Below are 19260 nucleotides of genomic sequence, written 5' to 3' on the forward strand. Positions count from 1 at the left end.
GCGAACAGGCTCCGCCCCTATCGTGACTGCTGCAGCCGCTTCTCAAGCACGTGGACGGATGTACCTAGCTTCCTCTCTTCCGTTCTGTGCGTTTCACATCAGCTGTGAATGAAGGTCAACAGCACTATACACAAACCTAGGGGGGATTACTTACAAATTGTTATCTATAATGTTATATTTGACATCATAGCCTTTGCTGACAGAAAAAAATAAAAAAGACTTGTGTTACTCATATGTCAACTTAAGCTCTTCCTCAAGTTTGGAGTCCATACCTGGATTTTTATTGATGATCCTTTAAGAAATATTTTGAGTTTTGGTGTGTCATAATGCACTTTCTTTCTTTTTTTATCGCTAGAATTGTAAAACATGGGCATCGCTTATTGGTTGGTTTTGGTTATGTTTATAAGTGGTTGTAATGTTGATAAACAGATGCAATTAAAAAATAAAACATTTTATTTGTTTACTTGCATGTTATGTGTCCATAACAAAAGTCAGAGAACCATGAGCATCCAAATATGATACTTCATTTTTAAAGTATTTAAAGTAAGTTAATGATACAAGAATAGACATGAAAACGGTTCTATTAATTCATTCAAATAAATAATAGATAACTACATCAATTATTCTGGTCACACTTTTAGATTAGAGCCCAAATTATCACTATTAACTAACTATTAATTATGCTACTAATCATCATATTACTAATTACTGCTTATTAATACTTCGTAAAGTAGCTGTTAAGTTTAAGTATAGTGTGGGATTAAGGATTTAGAATAAGGTCTTGAGGAATTAGACAATAATATGTTTTAAGTTTTAAAGTAATAATAAACAACCAATATCCCAGTAATATTCATGCTAATAACCAATTACCAATATTCTTATTAACTCACCAGAGTTTAAAGTGAGAAGAGTATATAAAAATCATGCATTTTAAGGCTTTAAATTCTGACTTAAAATTGTGTTAAATCCACTATTGTATTGTATATAAATGTTCTATACACTCATAATTAAGTTCAATTACAAAATAAGTAACTGTAATAATATAATAAAAAATACATTAATCCCTTACTTTACTTTTCAAGGGAAAAGTAATTAAATTACAGTAACTTATTATTTAGTAACTAATTAACACTATATTTTAAATATAATAAAGAGGAACTATAGGGAGAATCAATAAATTATATATTATTGCTTCTGTGTAAATTATATTTAATAAAAGCCTAATCTATGAAAAAGTACCTGTAGTCTGATTACAAGTATTATAAAATGTATACTTTATTTTTGGGATCTGACTGCATATCCAGATTACATGTAATCAGTTACTACCCAGCTCTGACTATACAGATCATAAATTCTTCTGCAAATATCATTTAACAATAAAAGACACACAGATTGCATATGAGGTGGTGAATACATGAAATCATTGCTAATGTTTATGTATACACCACATAGTTAAATTATATGTGGGGTAGTTCTCATTTATTTATCTTTCTTGTAACTAATCTTTATTGTTTTATTAATCTCTTTTGGTTTTATAATTGTTTTACCGTTTAGCTGGAAATCCAGATAAGCCAGTTTCCCTTGTGACAACTTGCCCCATAGTGTACCCCGTCTATCTCCCTTTGCAATACGTGTAAAAGTGGTTTTAAATTGAACAAGATTTGTAGGTTTAATGTCTAGTTCGATTTGGATTCATTTGAGCCTAGCAGTTTAGTAATTTTAATCCATAAAAAAGCAACAAAGCATGCTGGGTCAAACATATAACCCAACTCGTTGGGTTAAAACAACCCAGCGCTTGATTCGCCCCTTTTTGACCCAGCACTGGGTTGCAAAAATAACCCAAATTGGGTTGTTTTTAACCCAGCCATTTTTAGAGTGTAATTACAAAATGAATGTAATTGTAATCATTTGTAATCAATTGTAATCATTTGCTTATTGGATAGCTGTTTTATTTTCTGTTTGGGTTTATGCATATGCTTTCTTTTTAATATTAACAGTGTTTTTCCAAGCCAATGCAAAGATGCAAAGATTTGATTTCAAAAACAGTATGATAGCTACTAAACTATTTCTTGTTATGGTTTTAAATCTGTGTTTAACCTCAGAATGATCTCAAAGTAAGTCTGATTTTGTGGTAGCTGTGCTTTAAAATGAAATTATTACAATCGTTATTCAAGCATTGAGAGATTTCAAAAGTGATAGTTATCAGGGTTGAGCACTACTGTACTGCCTGCTTTACATATTTGAAAATGATTAGTTGAAAACATTAGAGAAAGGTAATAAAATGTAAATGTGATTGTAATGGTTAACTCTATGCCTACTTATTACATTTTAGATAGGATATCTTGTAATCTGTAACCTACATTTTTAAAATATTCTTCCCAACACTGTATGTAAGGAACAGTAGCAAAGAACTGTAGTACTATTGAGTACAATGTAGGCTAAATGCATGATGGTAAAAGAATGTGGCAGTCATTCAGTTCAGTGGCATACACTGTATGTTCATTGTACCATCTGTCCTCGTAAGGCAATTTTCTTAAATCGTTTCATATCCTAGCAAGGCATTAAAAGAGAACAGAGTGTTTTAGATTCACAGCAGCCCCTGTGGGTCTCATACAGTGGGCTGTTTGTGTTTGGCACAACACGCGCTTGCAAGGACTGTGGGAGAGCGCGCGACTTGAATTCTAATCGCGCACGTGCCTCGCATATAAAGAGAGACAACACATCACGAGGGCTTCACAAGCTCTCTCACACAGTTCTTAGTATTGAACAAACGTTACATGTCGTGTATCGATGTGGCGAATATCACCTCTTATTTTCAGTGCACACCGTTGAATTCATGTTGTATTCTGTCTTTCTTCACGAGATTGATTCTCCTCACGCATTTAAGCGGGGGTTTCCATGGCAACTGCTGAATCCTCAAACACGCGCGGCTTTTCATTCCCGCGCTGGTCACCTGATGGCGCGAAGCTGGGTAACAAAACCGCACTAAAAAGTACCTCAGATGACGAAAACTGAATTTCGAGTAGTAAAATGTCTTTCCCTGTTTTAAATGACAAATGTTTATGATGTGAACTACCCAGCGGGCACCTTGATGTTAATTTGACTTCAAATATTAGACAAGATTTGATCAAGATGCTGCAAAACATAATTCCAAAGTCAGATTATACATCAAGTGATGTATAAAAAATATTAGGTTCATCTCATACTGGAACTGATTATGTAAGTATATGGGTCAATGTTTGACATTGAGTTAACGTCAAATCAACGTCGTGTTATAGGCGTTCAGTTGATGTCATATTGACATCACATTGATATCAACCCTTTATACAGTCTATGATATCAAAACCAGCGGGCAATAGATTTCAAATAGACATAAAATTGACGTCAAACATAGTCATCAAAGAATATTTTTTATGTAGGCATAAATTACTGATAATGAAAGAGGTGAATATATTATATTTGACCAAAAATATACTGATTTGCTTAATTACAAAATGCGTGTGACCTCTAACAGAAATAGCAATTTAAGTCACTTTGGATAAAAGCGTCAGATAAATGAAATTGTAATAGCAAGTATATACAGTATTACAACTACATGTTCATTTATGGAAAATGTACAAAATTCTGATATAAACCAGTGGAATTAATATAACACGTCTTGTATTTAATACTGTTTTGTCATTTTTCTTGTGGTCTAGAATAGGACAGCAATGTGTTAAAAAAAAAAAAAAGCAAATCAAATGAATGTCAAAACATGACGCCAATTTAATGGCAAGTTTTGACATCGATTTTATTTGCATTTGACCAATTCTTCGATGACTATGTTTGACGTCAATTTGAGGTCTATTTGACATCAATTGCCCGCTGGGTAGGGTTTTACATAACATTACACAGGGTTTTATTTTCCCATAAAGTTGTTAGCTTAAGAAGATAAGACTGCTGTCGAGGACGAGATACTTGATTCATACACCTTTTTGATGTGGGTACTACTTCATTGTTTTGCTTACAGAATTTGGTCCTTACTTAGGGTAGAAGCGTGTCCGCCATGTTAGTGAGGGCAAGACTGCCTTAAAAAAATGAAAGTAAACAGGGAAGCTGCGGTTTTTACTGAATAAAAACACGATAACGTTCACATTTATCAACTGATTTAAGAGGTTTGTGATCTACGTGCAGTTCAAAAAAAACTTTGCCTCCAGTTATCTAGTTAGGTTTGGAAAATTATTAATTGAAAGCTCACATTTGTCTCACTTGTTGATTTAGTTGATTTTTTCGTTTTACAAATCTGTTAATTTAGTATAACTGTGACATTTAATGTAATTTGAATGTACATTACATGATATGTAGTTGTTTTATTGTTTTCTCTGTGTCAATACCAACATTTTTCTTTCTTTTTTTTCTCTCTTACTTGTGTCTCAGGTCAGAACACAGATACAGTGCACAGTAGAAATATAGTACAAGTGATATATTATATTAAAAGTATATGTAGTACAACTTGAAGTAAAGTGAATAATCTGAAAAGCGAGTGCAACGGTACGATAACATACTGGTATGTGATATAATAGATTTATAATAGCATAAAATTCTATGTATAATATGAATAATACCATAATAAATAACTGAAAAACAATAGGTTAATAATAACAAGAAGAATATGTAATATAAAGGGTGGAATAATACAGAATAGACAAAAATGAAGAATAAATTAATAGTAAATTAAAGAGTAAAAAAAAAAAAAAATGAAATGTAATTTTTAAATACTATTTGTGTAATAATTATTTATCAAATGAAGACACAACTAATGACACAAAACAAAAAAATTGTGGACATGACTTCTAAATTTGCGAATCATTTGAGTCAGTTTGGGGATCGCGAATCATTTGAATCAGTTCGGGAGTTCGGAGCGGGTTCGCAAATCATTTAAATCAGTTCGGGAGTTCGGAGCGGATTCGCGAAACATTTTAGTCAGTTTGGGAGTTCAAAGCGGGTTCGCAAATCATTTGAGTCCGTTTGGGAGTTCGGAGCGTGAATCATTTGAGTCAGTTCGGAAGTTCGTAGCTGGTTCGCGAATCATTTGAGTCAGTTTGGAAGCTTGGAGCAGGTTGGTGAATCATTTTAGTCAGTTTGGGGATCGCGAATCATTTAAATCAGTTCGGGAGATCGGAGCGTGATCGCGAATCATTTGAGTCAGTTCTGTAGCTCGTAGCGGGTTCGCAAATCATTTGAGTCCATTCGGGAGCTCGAAGCGGGATCGCGAATCATTTGAGTCAGTTTGGGGATCGCGAATCATTTGAGTCAGTTTGGGAGTTTGGGAGTGATCGCGAACCATTTGAGTCAGTTCGGGATTTCGGAGCGGTTTCGAAAATCATTCGAGTCGGTTTACGGATCGCAAATCATTTGAATCAGTTCGGGAGTTTAAAGCGGGTTCGCGAATCATTTGAGTCAATTTGGGAGTTCGGAGCGTGAATCATTTGAGTCAATTCGGGAGTTCGTAGATGGTTCGCGAATCATTTGAGTCAGTTAGGAAGTTTGGAGCAGGTTGGCGAATCATTTTAGTCAGTTTGTGGTTTGCAAATCATTTATGTCAGTTCGGGAGTTCGGAGCGTGAATCATTTGACAATTTACAATTTTCATAGTCATGAAAATAAAGAAAACTCTTTGAATGAGAAGGTGTGTCCAAACTTTTGGTCTGTACTGTATATTTATATATATACATATATATGTATGTATGTAGGCTACTGTATGTATGAATGTTTCTCGAAATTGATTCTGAATAATTCAGATTGCTTTCATTTATTTATTTCAAAATGTTTTGTGTTATGTTGTCCATTGTTGATAGTTTTCATACTTAAGCTGTGAAAGGAAAATTTTTAAGGGCTCAACACAACAGCTTATATGATGCAGAAGCCACTTTAGTTTTTGATTCTGAATATTATTCAGGTGTTTTGTTATTTATTTCTGAAATCCTTGTAATATCCAATATTCAGTTTGAAAATAGTGTTTAACTTTCTGTTTTACTTTGTGTTTGTATAGACCATAACGCATAAAAGTGCATTAATGGGAACATTAAAGAAAGTTCTTTATAAAAGTAACTAAAGAGTTACTTTTAATAGTAATGCATTACTTTTTGGTGCAAGTAATCAACAAAGTAATTGAGTTACTTTTTGAATTAAGTAACTAGTAACTGTAACTAGTTACTATTTCTTAGTAACTAGCACAACACTGGTGTTAACACATATGATTGTTTGAGTGTGAGTATGTGAGGTTTACCTTGCACAACAAAATCTCCAAGTATAGTTATGTTTATCACAGACCAGAATATGAGATGGTCCCCTCAAAACACTTTATATTAATCAAAATTAATGATCATTATAAAATCATCACAATGAGTTCATCATGATATTGCAGCTGGACTCACTTTGAGTTCCTGTGTTTTTCATTTCTAGGCTATTTACATCATGTAGTTTTTGTGTAAAGACACACGCAGTACATTATCAGTATTAAACAGCCTTTGCAAAGCTTTTTAAATGCAGTCTATAGTATTAGAATATGAGCTGGTCATTCTGTCGATTCATTCAGGGCTGCTCTGGGTTTAGTACAAACACAACACTAGTCTGTGGAGGAATAGTCTTGTCTCTGAGAACAGGTTTCCTCAGTTTTCCTTAAGGCCGTCCTGGTCCAGTTTGCAAATGGCTAAAAGGGAAGAAAAAAGAACAGATAGAATCAGTTCACAGTTTTATGAAAAGCAATGAAATCCTTATAATCAAGTGATGATGAACTTAATCGGTAACACTTTTGAATAAAGATCCATTAGTTAATATTAGTTAACTACTTTAGTTAACATGATCTAAGCAAGAACAATACTTCTACAGCATTTATTAATCTTAGTTCATGTTAATTTCAACATTTACTAATGCATTATTCAAATCAAAAGTTGTGCTTGTTAACATTAGTTAATGCACTCTGAATTAGCATGAACTAACAATGAATAACTGTATTTTCATTAACTAACATTAACAAAGATGCATAAATACAGTAATAAATGTATTGTTCATAGTTTGTTGATGTTCGTTAATGAATTAACTAACATTAACTAAAGTGTTACCACGTAATCTTTGTAAATAAGTAACGGTAGTGAAATTAAAGAGAGAAGATTTACCTCCGTCATTAATCTAGACAGTCAAAGGGCTCACTCTGTATATTGTGCTCATAACATCATTTAGTTTATTATATAAACGGCATACGGCAATAAGTTAAAACGTAATAAGAATTCATTTAAACTTTGAATTCTTATAAAGTCTCAGCTTTCACTGCTAACTGCGCTAGCGATATCGCTAGCTATTTATTAATAGTCTGACACTGGTGGTTAATTAAGCGGTCAACATAATGTTAAATGACCAAGAAACATCGAGAAAGAACAGCTGAGTCTTACCTGTGAAAAGATGACACCCCGAGATCTGTTTTTATTATCGTGTGACGGTTTGTAGGTGTCCAATCTGTCAATGAGTCAGGTACGTTTTCTTCTGTCCTGATGTGAGAGTTATGAGAGTTTCCCGCTCCAATATGGCGGCGACGTTGACGTGCGGTCGAGCGGCCAATGAGGCGTCTAGTTATATCTATGGGAAATACGTTAAATATGGCGTCCGCACTCATACACAGTCAATTATTTGCTGTCGTACGACCATGTCAAAGAAAAAAAATACTTATTTGTTTTAATCTCGAATAATTAGTGTAACAGATGCACATTTTGCACACAATTGTGCAAAAATACGATAAATTTAAAGCAGGTAAAAGACAGCCCTCTTCTGGCTAAAGCCTGGTAATACAATCCCTGTTATTGATTTGGTCAGTTATTTGGAATATAGTTTTTTTCTCTCGCTCTTTTTCTCTAAGGTCATCTACTCTGCGGTTCTTATTGGATATTCTTTCAGATTGGCCTGGGTTTATGGTTCCAGATGGATGTTGAGAATATAATCGTTGTCTCGAGTTAAACCCCCCCCCCCCTTTTTTTTTTTTTAAAAAAAAGAAAAAAAATTATTAACACAGGATAAATTGGCATGAAAGAACAATATTACAGGATATTATATCAATAATAACAGTAATAAACTCAAAATGATTTAAAGGAACTCTGAATATATTAATATAATTCTTCAAAGAAACAGATATAATTAGATAACTTTTATACAATAAAAATGAATGAATAGAATAAACATTTGGACCATAATGTTATTATATTAACCATATGGCAGCTTTTTCTTTTCTTTTCTTTTTTTTTACTGAGTTTATTTAAAAAGAGGCATCGTAGAACATAATTAATTTGAGACATCTTTGCAAGTTATTGCAACCAAGTAATTTTGGTGTTCCTTTTCCATAGGTATTTTAAAATAAAAATGGAATTATACATATTTAATTCTGAATTAGTATTGTTATCCCATTTGCAAACCTCTAGGGGTTCACAAACCCTGAAAAATCTCCGTCTTTGATCAGAAGATAGCTTCCAATTTTAATGCACAGCACATGCGACTCTTTTAGACGGATAAAACACAGACGATTACAGGGGTGATTGTCTCATAAAAAGATTTATTTTCTGCCTAAATGTACAAAGGCAAGTTACAGTTTTGTATAAAAAAATGTAGCAATTTACACTTTACATGAGAGATCCCTAAGAAGAGAGTGGGAGCCAGCTAGACAGAGAGGAAGGCAGGGAAAGAGAGAGCGATGGATGGTGTACAAAGAGAAGTGTTTCCAAACACAGAAATGAAGAGGTGTAAACATCTTTCTTTCAAGTACCGATGACTGACACCGAGCCGCTGCTCTCTGTGGATAGGTGGGGCTTAATTAGTGGGATGGGTTGTGGGAGGGGCCTAATAAAACCGGAAATAGAAATTAAACTAAAACAGCAAATTCCCTCTTCTCTTCTCACAAGGATCACACAGGCTATATTAGCACCGTCTGAGACAAGTATAAACCAATGTTTGAACTGTTAAAACCCTCCGTTTCGTCTTTCTACAAGGAGAAAACCTGAACTAGAAAAAACAACAGCAACAACAAAAGAAGAACCCTCAAAAATAAATTAAAACAATCAAGCGCTTTTTCCTCAACAATTATGAATCAAGTCACCCGACAGCACAGGTTTACTGGCTAAACGTGCGAAGACAGAACAACTAAAAGTGAGGTTATTACTATATATAAAAATCCTAACTCTCTGGTATTGGTGCAAGCCTTTCGATGCTGATCGGACACCAGTGCTGCAATATCTCTTAGTTACTATTTAGGGTTTAGGTAGAGAAAGCTGGTCCTAAATCAGCATAAAAAGTGAAAAGTTGCGCAGAGAGGAAAAAATAACAATTCTTAAAGAGATCTGGCCCGGGTCTCTCCTACAACAAAATAAAACCAATGCATTGTGCCGTTAGGCCTCATTAGCATGAACATTAGTTAAAATCAGATCAGGGGTTTTGTGCTGGCATTGAAATTAATGCTCAGTTCTACATTTAAGGAGCATCTTGCAGATACTGAACGTTTGCCGTTTTGTCTCATGAAAACAAATGGTCATGTTTAACAGGGGAACAGCCACCTCTTCACTATAAACCAATTACGTTAAGTACTGTCTTCTTCCCTGTGCTGTTCAATAATCGAGTTTGATATCAGCAGAGAGCGATGAACATGCCAGGCTCAGATTTCAATAATGCTCTCCTGAGAGTTTCAGATTCACACAAGAACTGCATGATGATGAACTGGAACAACTAGCTCCAGATAGCACCGGAGATGGCTCGTCGCTTCCTTCCATTGCCATGTATCTTGCAGGGGTGTGGACGAAAACTCCTGACCTTCTATTAAAACTGACTTTATTTCACTAAACATGTGCTTCCAAACAGTTTCAGAGCAGAGTGGGACCGATTTGACGTTGAAGAGGAGGGGTAGAAAAAGTAGTAAAAATCAAAAACACTTTCAATATAAAGCCGTTATACCAGCTAAACGTTGATATTACGTCAACAATGCTAGAAAAAAAGGCTAACAGAAAAAACAACGTAAGAGAAAGAGATAGTAAGACAATCCGATAGCATCCAACAACCCTTTTTAAAATAATTCCTTTGTACAGATATATACAGAAAGCACATAGTGAGGACGTCTGCTTGTGTCGCATTGCTCTGTGTGGATTAATGCTTTTACAGAGCGCTGGAATACACCGTGCAGACGTACAGAAGTTTTCAGGTCTCCCTTGTTTCGTGCTGCGCAGGTCTGTGGATCCGACCCAAAGTAGAAGAAGTCTAGAAGCTGGATGCCGGCTCTAAGCCTCTTCTGGGGTTGTCTCACTCCAATCGCTCTTCAAGGTTCGCACCATTTTGGACTTCACTCATGCGGTCTGGCATGAGATTGGCAAGCAGCAAAGTATCAGTGAAGGTTCAGTTGGTGACCAGACACACACAGTTCAGTAGAGGCTGGGAACACCATTGGCAAACACACACATCGTGTCCCAAATGACTCTCTAGAGCCCGAGAGAAGCAGATCGGCTTGTGTCCGCATATGATAGCGGTCAACACAGGCCGGAAAAATCCATAAATCCAGTCTGGAAGTCAAAAGTTCCTGCTTTTTGGGCCACTCCATGTTAAGCATGTCAGAGAGCAGCCAATGCTTTATCATCCCTCCGCCATCCGGATAATCCAAAACGCCACCTAACTGAAAACCATCGAGTCAGTGTTGAACAGACTAATGCTGTTGGCTTGTTAGTTTATGCTTTAATGCCATACGAGCGGCCTAGGCCACATTCATGGCAAGAACCAACCAATGCAAAAGCTAATTCGCCCATTCCAGAACAAAACCAGTGCTAAGCTGATCGAGATTACTCTTAGAGATCTGTTCAGAAAGAAACCAACATAACTATGAGCCAGTGAAGTGTGTTTAAAAATGCCTCTTGGACAAAGAACGGTCTACTCTCAGGTGTGTTGACCATAGCTTCGCAATGGTAACATGAACTAGAGAAAACCAAGCATTATCCACTTGCATACTCCACAAATGGATTATGAATGTAAATGTATGAAGATGAAGAACGTCAACAAAGATGCTGGAATCCTTCGGAGCAAAAAAACCTTGGAAATCCTCTTGGCTCTAGATCAGTAGCACTCCATGCTTTAAACACAATGTAGTGGCTTCCAGACTGTCTTTGAATCCAGGTCCATTCAAGATCTCCCAAACTCTGTAGGAGCTTGCACATCATATGAGGTTCCTGCAGACAGACTGTGTCTCCTCTCTCCTGAGTATGTATCCAGCAGCACAGAGAGGGAGGTGTACAGCTTGAATACAGATGCCTGGGCATCCACTTTCTCCGCTCTGATGGTGTTGCTCAAAGACACAAGGAAATCCAGGAAAAAGAACCGTCAAGAAATCGGGAACATCATTGAACTGATGTCATAAGTTCCACATCACATCCTCGTGTGAACCAGTCACATGTCTGCAGAGGAACGGCCAGTTACTTCTCCCTAGAATGGAAATGAGAATAAAACCGATTATTAAAATCATTTATTTTCAAATATGATAAACGACTTAATAGACAGCAGACACGTGCTTATGCTGCATTATCATTATTTCAGTCTTACAAACATTCAAATCACATTTTTATGAAAGTAGGTGACGAAAAGGGGCTGTTAAAATGTATTTGTCTTCGAATCATACAAGACGTGAAACGTGAAAAAAAAAGTAAAAAAAATGGCCTGTTGATTTATGTTCATGGTATTCAGCTCCAATGAATGGTTTGCAAAAAGGAGACACTGGATACAATGTAGGATATCATTATTTAATCACATTGGAATACAAAAGAACTGGAAATGATCAAATTCTAATCATACTTAACCCTAATCATATGTGACTAAACAGCCATTGTAGTCAAGAATGAAAAGGCCTTGGGAATGTTTGGAGATTTGGACCACTAGAGGACAGCAAAGACTGTACAGCACTTAATTCAGGGAATCAGTCAAGGATACAACACAATTAAGGCTTGAACGATATAGCAATATTATTTTGTTAGCAACAAAATTAACTTGCCTTGTGAATATTGTGATGATTTTAATATGCTTTTTATTGCCCATTAAGAATCTAAAGACCGTGGGAGTAGCCTAGTTATACATGCACTTCTTGTGCCAAGGCTTGTTTGTGAGATAATAAAGACATTTTAATAGCAGCAAAAATGAGTTTTCATTTCGGCAGTTTAAAGAGTTAACACATTGAACGATTCACCTCAAGTATGTGGAGGCCCTCATAGTATTTTTGCATGCTTTAAAATACTTTATGATATTTTAAATGGAAATGTATGGTAAATGAAAAAATGCATATGGTAAATAGGGTTATGATGGCCCATTAAAAAAAAATTATAATTCTTTAAGTCTGACGAAAGTGAAAAATTCATGATTATATGATTGTCTTTTTTTTAAGATTTTGAATCTACCGAGCAACAATCACTGCCAAAATAATGGTTCTTCTGCAAAAACACCTACAGATATTTAAAAGTGTTGGAAAATACTGTATATATAACTATAGTGATGAATCTTCTTACCATTCTCACCTCCGTGCTGGAGGGTAAAGCGAGGGAGCAGAGGCTTGTTGACTGGCAACAATGGCTGAAGAGGAGATACCTGGGAGATGGAGAAACACCTTAATTACTTCATTACCTACTTTTAAAAACAGGAATTCAATCACGGTCAAGACTAGCTTCTGTGATAACAAGAAAATCCTTTACTGATTTTACAGAACACCCCTTTAAGTCAACTTAGACTAAGGAACCAAGCGCAATTTTTCAAATGTAGAAGTTATTTAATGGAGAAATATGACTTATACCTCATCTTCAGCATTATAATTAGTGTTCCTGTAGCTCAATTGGTAGAGCATTGGACTATCAAGCGTTGGAGGTTCGATTCCCCGGGAACACAGGATAAGTAAAAACTGATAGCCTAGTTATACATGTAAGCTGCTTTGGATAAAGGGTCTGCTAAATGCATAAATTAATAATTATTTTACCTGCGCCGGACAGAAACTGACGGTGTCACTGCATGTCATGCCAAATCTCTCGCGGCAGGTGCATCATCAGCTTTAGAGCGGTTAATGAGACACCGCCGATCAAACATCCCAAAGCTAATATCATGGTGAATATGTTTACCTGTAGCATAGGACAGGTCATACTGTCCTGGGAGTAGTGGATAGCCTAGGTGATGGTGGGACGGCATGATCCTCTGAGACGGTGAAGATCTCGGACGATCGCTGTCTCTTTCCCTCTCGCTCCCACTTCGGTCTCTGTCGTGGGGCATCTTTTCACCCACCGTGGGCGATTTGCTCTTGTATTGGCTAGCATGCTGATGCAGGATGTCCAGCGCTTTAGACTCGGATGCAGACTTGCCACTCACTGTAGGACTGGCACGAGCCTTCTCACAATCCTCTCCAGGTGGCATCTTACTGCCATATGGAGAGAAGGAGTACCCTGGGGACAGGTACGACCCTAGGAAAAGGGTTGAAATTAATAGTGGGCCTTTATATCTGGTAAAATGAACTGTGGTTTATAGTTAGCTCTACAAAGGACTCACCAGGGTAATTCTGCATCATGACAGCTGGCATCCCCCTGTATCCCGGATGGCTGGGGTCATAACCCTGGCCGTAGGGGTATCCGTGCATGTAAGACATATACGACTGGTGCTGCGGCAGAGGAGAGGAAAACTGCATGTGTGCTCGGGGATCTTTGCTGACTCCTCTGTGCTCATCTGAGGCTGATGAAGTGCGTGGTTCTGCCCCTTCCTTGCTCTCCTCTTTAGAGGGAGTGTCTTTAGGACGCATACGTTCCTCTTTGCCTTTCCGTTCTCTATCGCGGTCCCTGTCCCGTTCTCTTTCCCGCTCACGCTCCCGCTCCCGCTCTCTCTCATCCTTCCACCTCTCCTCATCGATCTGTTTCTGAGCATCGGGGTACTTGCTGGGGTAAACGTAGGGCCACAGTCGAGAGTCTGGCTCCTGGGAAAGAAAGCAGAGTTTGAAATGCCCATTACGAAAGACAGATACGTGCATAGAGAGGATTATCAAAATGGGAGTTGTATATTTATTAAAAAAAACAAACTGATGAAAATGATTCAACAATAAATGAGCTTGAGGTTTCATACCTGTCTGTACATGTACATTGCCTGCTCCATAGCCGATCTCCCAGACTCAATGCCTGGTTTCTGCTCGTCTTTTGCATGATGTCCTGCTTCACTTAGCTTCATTTTCAACCCCTCACCTTGCTGGGTCTGTCCCTTGCCATCTTCCCCTTTGGGGATAATGACTGACTTGCCAGGCTCCGAGGGATCTTTGGGCTTGCCCTGTGGGGATGGTTTGCCCAAATCTGAGAGACTTGGTGCTTTGGACAAAGTAGGAGGAACTGATGCTTTCTGCTTCCATTCTTCTTGCTTCATGGATGCTTCCCTATCCTTCTGAGCAGCCTCTGATTTCTTCTCTGCAGCACGATGCTGCTCAGCTGCTTGGCGTTGGCGGTCCTCACACTGCTGCCTGTAAGCTGGGTTTGTGTTCATCAGGTGGTTATGGTAGGCCTGATCAGGTGAATAGCCGTAGGCAGGTACATAAGCATACTGATTGTAATAGAGGGGCTGCATGAACATGTTAGACCGCTGCTGAATGACTGAAGGCTGTGGTGGCTGCTGAGTGGATGCACCCGTGTCTGGCTTTCGATCTTCAGGTGGCTCTGATTTGCCCTTGTCATTGCCAGGTTCTGGGTCTTCTTCTTTTTTCACCTTCACTGCACCATCTTGCAATGATGTGACCGTGTTAGCAACTCCTGGACTGGGGTTTGGGTTGACATAATTGGGCGAGTAGTACGTTTCATAACTTGGGTAATAAGTAGAGTCTTTGTTTGGGGGTTGGGATGGGAATAGAGATTTCTTGGCACCTTCCCGGATTGCCTGATCCTCAGACTTGTCCTTGACTTTGCCCTCTCCATCTTCCCCTGCATCAGAGATGTCGGAGTACGCCGGGCTGTTGGTCTTCACAGAAGAGTTATCAGCCCCATTTTGGGTAACCACATGAAGTGGAGTGAGAGGTTGTGCCATCGCCCCGCTCTCTATCCGACTGGCCACTCCTATAGAAGGACTGGGAGAATTATCAGAGAAGCTGTAGATTTTGTCGGCCTCTGCTTTAATGCTGGCTAGCCGACTTTGATGTGGATCTGTGGATCCATTTAACATCCCCTCGCTCTTGCTGCCTTGGTCTGAGCTTTCAGAATATGGGCTTTTACCTTCTTCAGGTTTCCCTCCTTTGCCAGGGGCTTTTGGACTGTCTCCTTCCTTACCACACTCCTTCTTTTTCTTATCTTTCTTTTTCTTGTCCTTAGAGCTTCCTAAGGCTGGGTTTATTGAGGAATCTCCAATCACTGCAGGTTTGGGTTGAACGGTTTTTAGCTGGGGGCTCTTGCTAATGGACTGGACCACAGAGCCCATGCTGGAAGAGGAGCCAGAATTAGGGGCAGGGAAGCTGGAGGCTGGTAAGGCGTACAACTGCTGTGGAGGTAAGGAAGGAACGAGGGGCCTTGCTGACTTCATTGGCTTCTGAGCAAGCTTGTCTGCCTTGGTTCCACTGCCAGACTTCTTAGCTTTGTCCAAACCTCTTTTATCATCAATGCCATCGTTGCTCGTCTCATCTGTAAGACATGGGCCATCTTCACAGCCATCCATGGGCACACACGACTCATGCTCACCCTCTGATTTCTTCTTGCCAGTCTGCTTAGAGCTGAACTTTCCTGATGATGGCGATGGACTCTGGGCATCAAATCCTCTGCCTTTAGGGGTGACCGACCGTGCAGGAGACACACATCCCTTCTGTGAAATGGATGCACCATTACAACTCCCTGGCTCTGGGTGCAAAGTGGAGTCCTCACCATACTCACTATCACCATCTATGTCCAGCTTGATGTCATCATCATTGTGTGCACGAGCCTGGTGATACTTCAGGCCATTAATGTGCTTGTACTTCTTGTTGCAGTTGGGATGGGGGCAGTCGATGAGCACCGGCGAGGGGCAGTTGCGATCCAAAGAGGGAGGCAAGGATTCAGCTTTGATGCTGGATAGTGGAAGAACAGTATGAGGTATTCCACTGTTTGAATTGGTGCGCATACGTTTGCTACCCTTAGTGTCCTCTGAACTGGAATTGGGCTCCATGTCGGAGACAGGTTTGTTCTTGCGTTTGTTAGCAGATGAAGGACTAGCTTTAACATCCTCAGTGTTGCTGTTTGGTGGGGTGCGCCGTTCAGAGGAATTCTGACTGCCCCGTCGCCCTTTGCTGTTGGATGCGGCTCGAGTCTTGCTGTTGTTGCTGCCTTTGTTATCAGAGGAGTTGCTGTTTTCGTTGACTGGCGTATTGCTATTGGGCCTCATTCTTTTACCCCGTCCACGGCCATTCCTCATCTCCAGGTCACTTGTGGGTGACTCACAGAACCTGAGGAAGCAGGAGGAAAAATCCGTTCTATATGAAAAAGGAATTTTTCCACTGACAATGAATTCAGAATCAATATATAAATATATAAGCATTGTCCTTTTTCCACATAAACCTCTCACAATTATCTGCAAACCACAAAGGGTGCTAACGGTGCTCTTGGATGAGAGATGTCCTCTCTACTAAACCAGCCTCTCCATAAAAAGTGCTTCTCCAGTGGGCCCTGGAGAGCCAGCAACGTGCTGTGCGTTTTTATCCTCTCGTTATCCCTGATCTCGACAGCAATGCTTGTTCTGATGAATTGCATGCAGTGTCACACTGCTGCAGGATTAAACCAGGGTGACCTGGCTGCTGATTAGATGCAGTGTGATAACATCCTCCAACAGAAGAGCAAGATCAACCAGAGAGCTCGATTCAAGCACATGCATTAAACCGTAGTAAAGTCTACAGAACAGGATCATCACAACACCCTCCCACCCCCTTAACTAACTGGAACACATCTTAACACCCAAACCATCACTGTTCGTGTCAGATCTGTTATTGGAGGCTTCAGAAATGGTGATAGTAAAACAAAACAAAAAAATACAGGAATGACTTTTGCATTGATCTTTAATTGCTTTAACCTGTTCCAGGGACTACATGTGACTCAAAGCAGCAGAGACTGGGAAGCAAACATCCAGAAGAAACGCTCCTATATGAATGCAGTGCATCATCTTCACCGACACTCTCCCCAGGGGCTAACGCTGTGTTAGTAATGTTTGCCTGCAGCCTCCTGCAGCCGGCAGATAAAGTGCACCATGGAAATACAGCCTTTTCTGGAACATTACGATTAGAAATTACAAGCTGCCTCCTGAGGCAGAGTCTCTTAAATGTACACCGCGTTATGTACAGCAAATAATTTGTGCCATGCCGTGCTGGTATCTGACCTTGGGCAGGATACAGCATGAAAAAACATAAGTGTTGGAGTGTCTGTACTGTATAAAAAAATAAATTAATGAAAAAAAAAAAAACACTTTGCAGGGTGAAAAAGAAACACTATTATTGCCTCGAGCTATATTAGCCCCAATATTTTTGGCAGGCATGACTTTCCTGGCATTAGGACCCAGTAGAATTATAACTGAAACGCTGGTCTGTGAAGGACTACTGCTGCTTTAGATCAATGCAAGGAGGAGAAAATCAATTCCTTCATGATGTTAGATTTCAAAAAGTGGGTGTCAGCGAGGCTGGGGATGGGGGCTGGGGGGGTATTGAGCCATTACCCTAATGTTTCCTTCATTACTACAACGGCAACACACAAAAGCCCAGAGGAGGTGATGAGAGGGTCGAGTATGTAGTGGCCAGGATGAATTCAAACAGATCTATTGTTCAAAGAATTAACATCATGCTGTATTTGTTCGGCAAAGCTGTGCCACATTCATAACAAGCTGAACGTATGCATATGAAAATGATGTAGAATTTTCCCTACCAAAAATAAGAGCATAGGCTTACCGTGGGGGTGCCCAATCATGACGAGTGCAGTCTAAAAGCGTGCCCACATATGTCTTGTTCCTCCAGGTAACGTTCACAACCAGCATACCTGAAGAAGAAAAACAACAATATAGGAAATAATACTTCCGTTAAACAGAACTACAACTAAGATCATCTCAAGTCAAAGATCTGTTTGGGGATCTTAGACCCAGACTACCCTAGTGAAAAATAAATATAATAAAATGTATTTGAAATCCATTTATTTCATGCTTAAGTATATTCATTACAGGTGCATTTACATAGTTATGTACTCAAAAAAATAAAATAAAACTTGCTGTACTTTTAGCATACTAAACAGGTTTACTTACAGTCTGTTAAATTAAACTAATTTTCTACTAAATGCACTTTAATTGTGCAGAAGTAGTCCAACTAAAGATATACTTAAGTATATTTGATTGTGCTTAAGTGGAACTATTCCAAGCATACTTCATGGACACTTTAAATATCTTGCATTTTAAGACAGAGATCATACATTCCTCATCCATAGTGACAGTAAAACACAGGTTAGGCTAAATATAAAGAAATGCGCATTGTGCACAAGTAGTACCCCAGATAATGATTTATTATAATGTTTATACGAGTAAGTCCTGCTGATATGTCAGAAAACATGTTAATGGATTTGAACTAGGGCTGGGCGATATCAAAAATCCACCAGAAATTAGATTTATGATTTAAATTACATTGAAACGTATTTTAAGGTAGGTTTGTTTGCAATAACCATTAGCCTAGTTCTTGATCTACAAAAATGAAAGTTGGCAAAAAAGATAAATGAGTGCTTGTTGGCACAAGTATACTGCCGATTTTACATTCCTCGGCACAGATGTCCAAATTTAGAACACCTCCTGTATAAAGACAACAGGAACAGCAGGGTGCACAGAAACCTATTAGTATGCAGAGGGAAGTATAGGATAGAGAGAGGAAAAGAAAGGGTGTTGGGGAACACTGGTCAGCCCATGCCCTCAGTATGCAGGATCTCCACATATACTTTGTGTGTGTTTTGAACTGGAATCCATCCAAAAAGAATCATCTGCATCCAGCATTCCCAAGATCTGTCAACTTCAATCTCGGCTTCCTGCAGGTTGTGTGCCATCTGCTTGACATTTAGCACAACAAAATCCAGACACTGAGAGATGCAGCGTGCCAAAAGAGTGACAGGGAATTAGCCTACACCTACTGAACCTCATTGGTTAACACCAGGTGGCGGCAGCTATCATTTTTAAGGATGCTGTATCAGTAAACATCCAGTGCCTGGAAGACTTTACACACCTCTACAACTCCCCAGCC

General features: G+C 38.8%; 1 protein-coding gene across 4 annotated transcripts in view; it reads right to left on the minus strand.

Moving 5' to 3' along the window:
* Positions 1-8557: 8557 nt before the first annotated feature.
* The window catches only part of znf609a (zinc finger protein 609a), an 89874-nt gene continuing 79171 nt past the window's right edge, over positions 8558-19260 (minus strand). For all 4 annotated transcript variants that reach the window (XM_026202072.1, XM_026202074.1, XM_026202075.1 and 1 more), the window contains 6 exons: positions 17938-18025; positions 14130-16452; positions 13566-13983; positions 13145-13480; positions 12545-12623; positions 8558-11474 (listed from right to left, as the gene is read on the minus strand). In XM_026202072.1, coding sequence (XP_026057857.1) covers positions 12550-12623; positions 13145-13480; positions 13566-13983; positions 14130-16452; positions 17938-18025 — 3239 coding nt within the window. In that variant the 3' untranslated portion in view covers positions 8558-11474; positions 12545-12549. The remainder of the gene's footprint in view (positions 11475-12544; positions 12624-13144; positions 13481-13565; positions 13984-14129; positions 16453-17937; positions 18026-19260) is intronic.

The sequence above is a fragment of the Carassius auratus genome, chromosome 25 (assembly GCF_003368295.1).
Source record: "Carassius auratus strain Wakin chromosome 25, ASM336829v1, whole genome shotgun sequence".
NCBI lineage: Eukaryota > Metazoa > Chordata > Actinopteri > Cypriniformes > Cyprinidae > Carassius > Carassius auratus.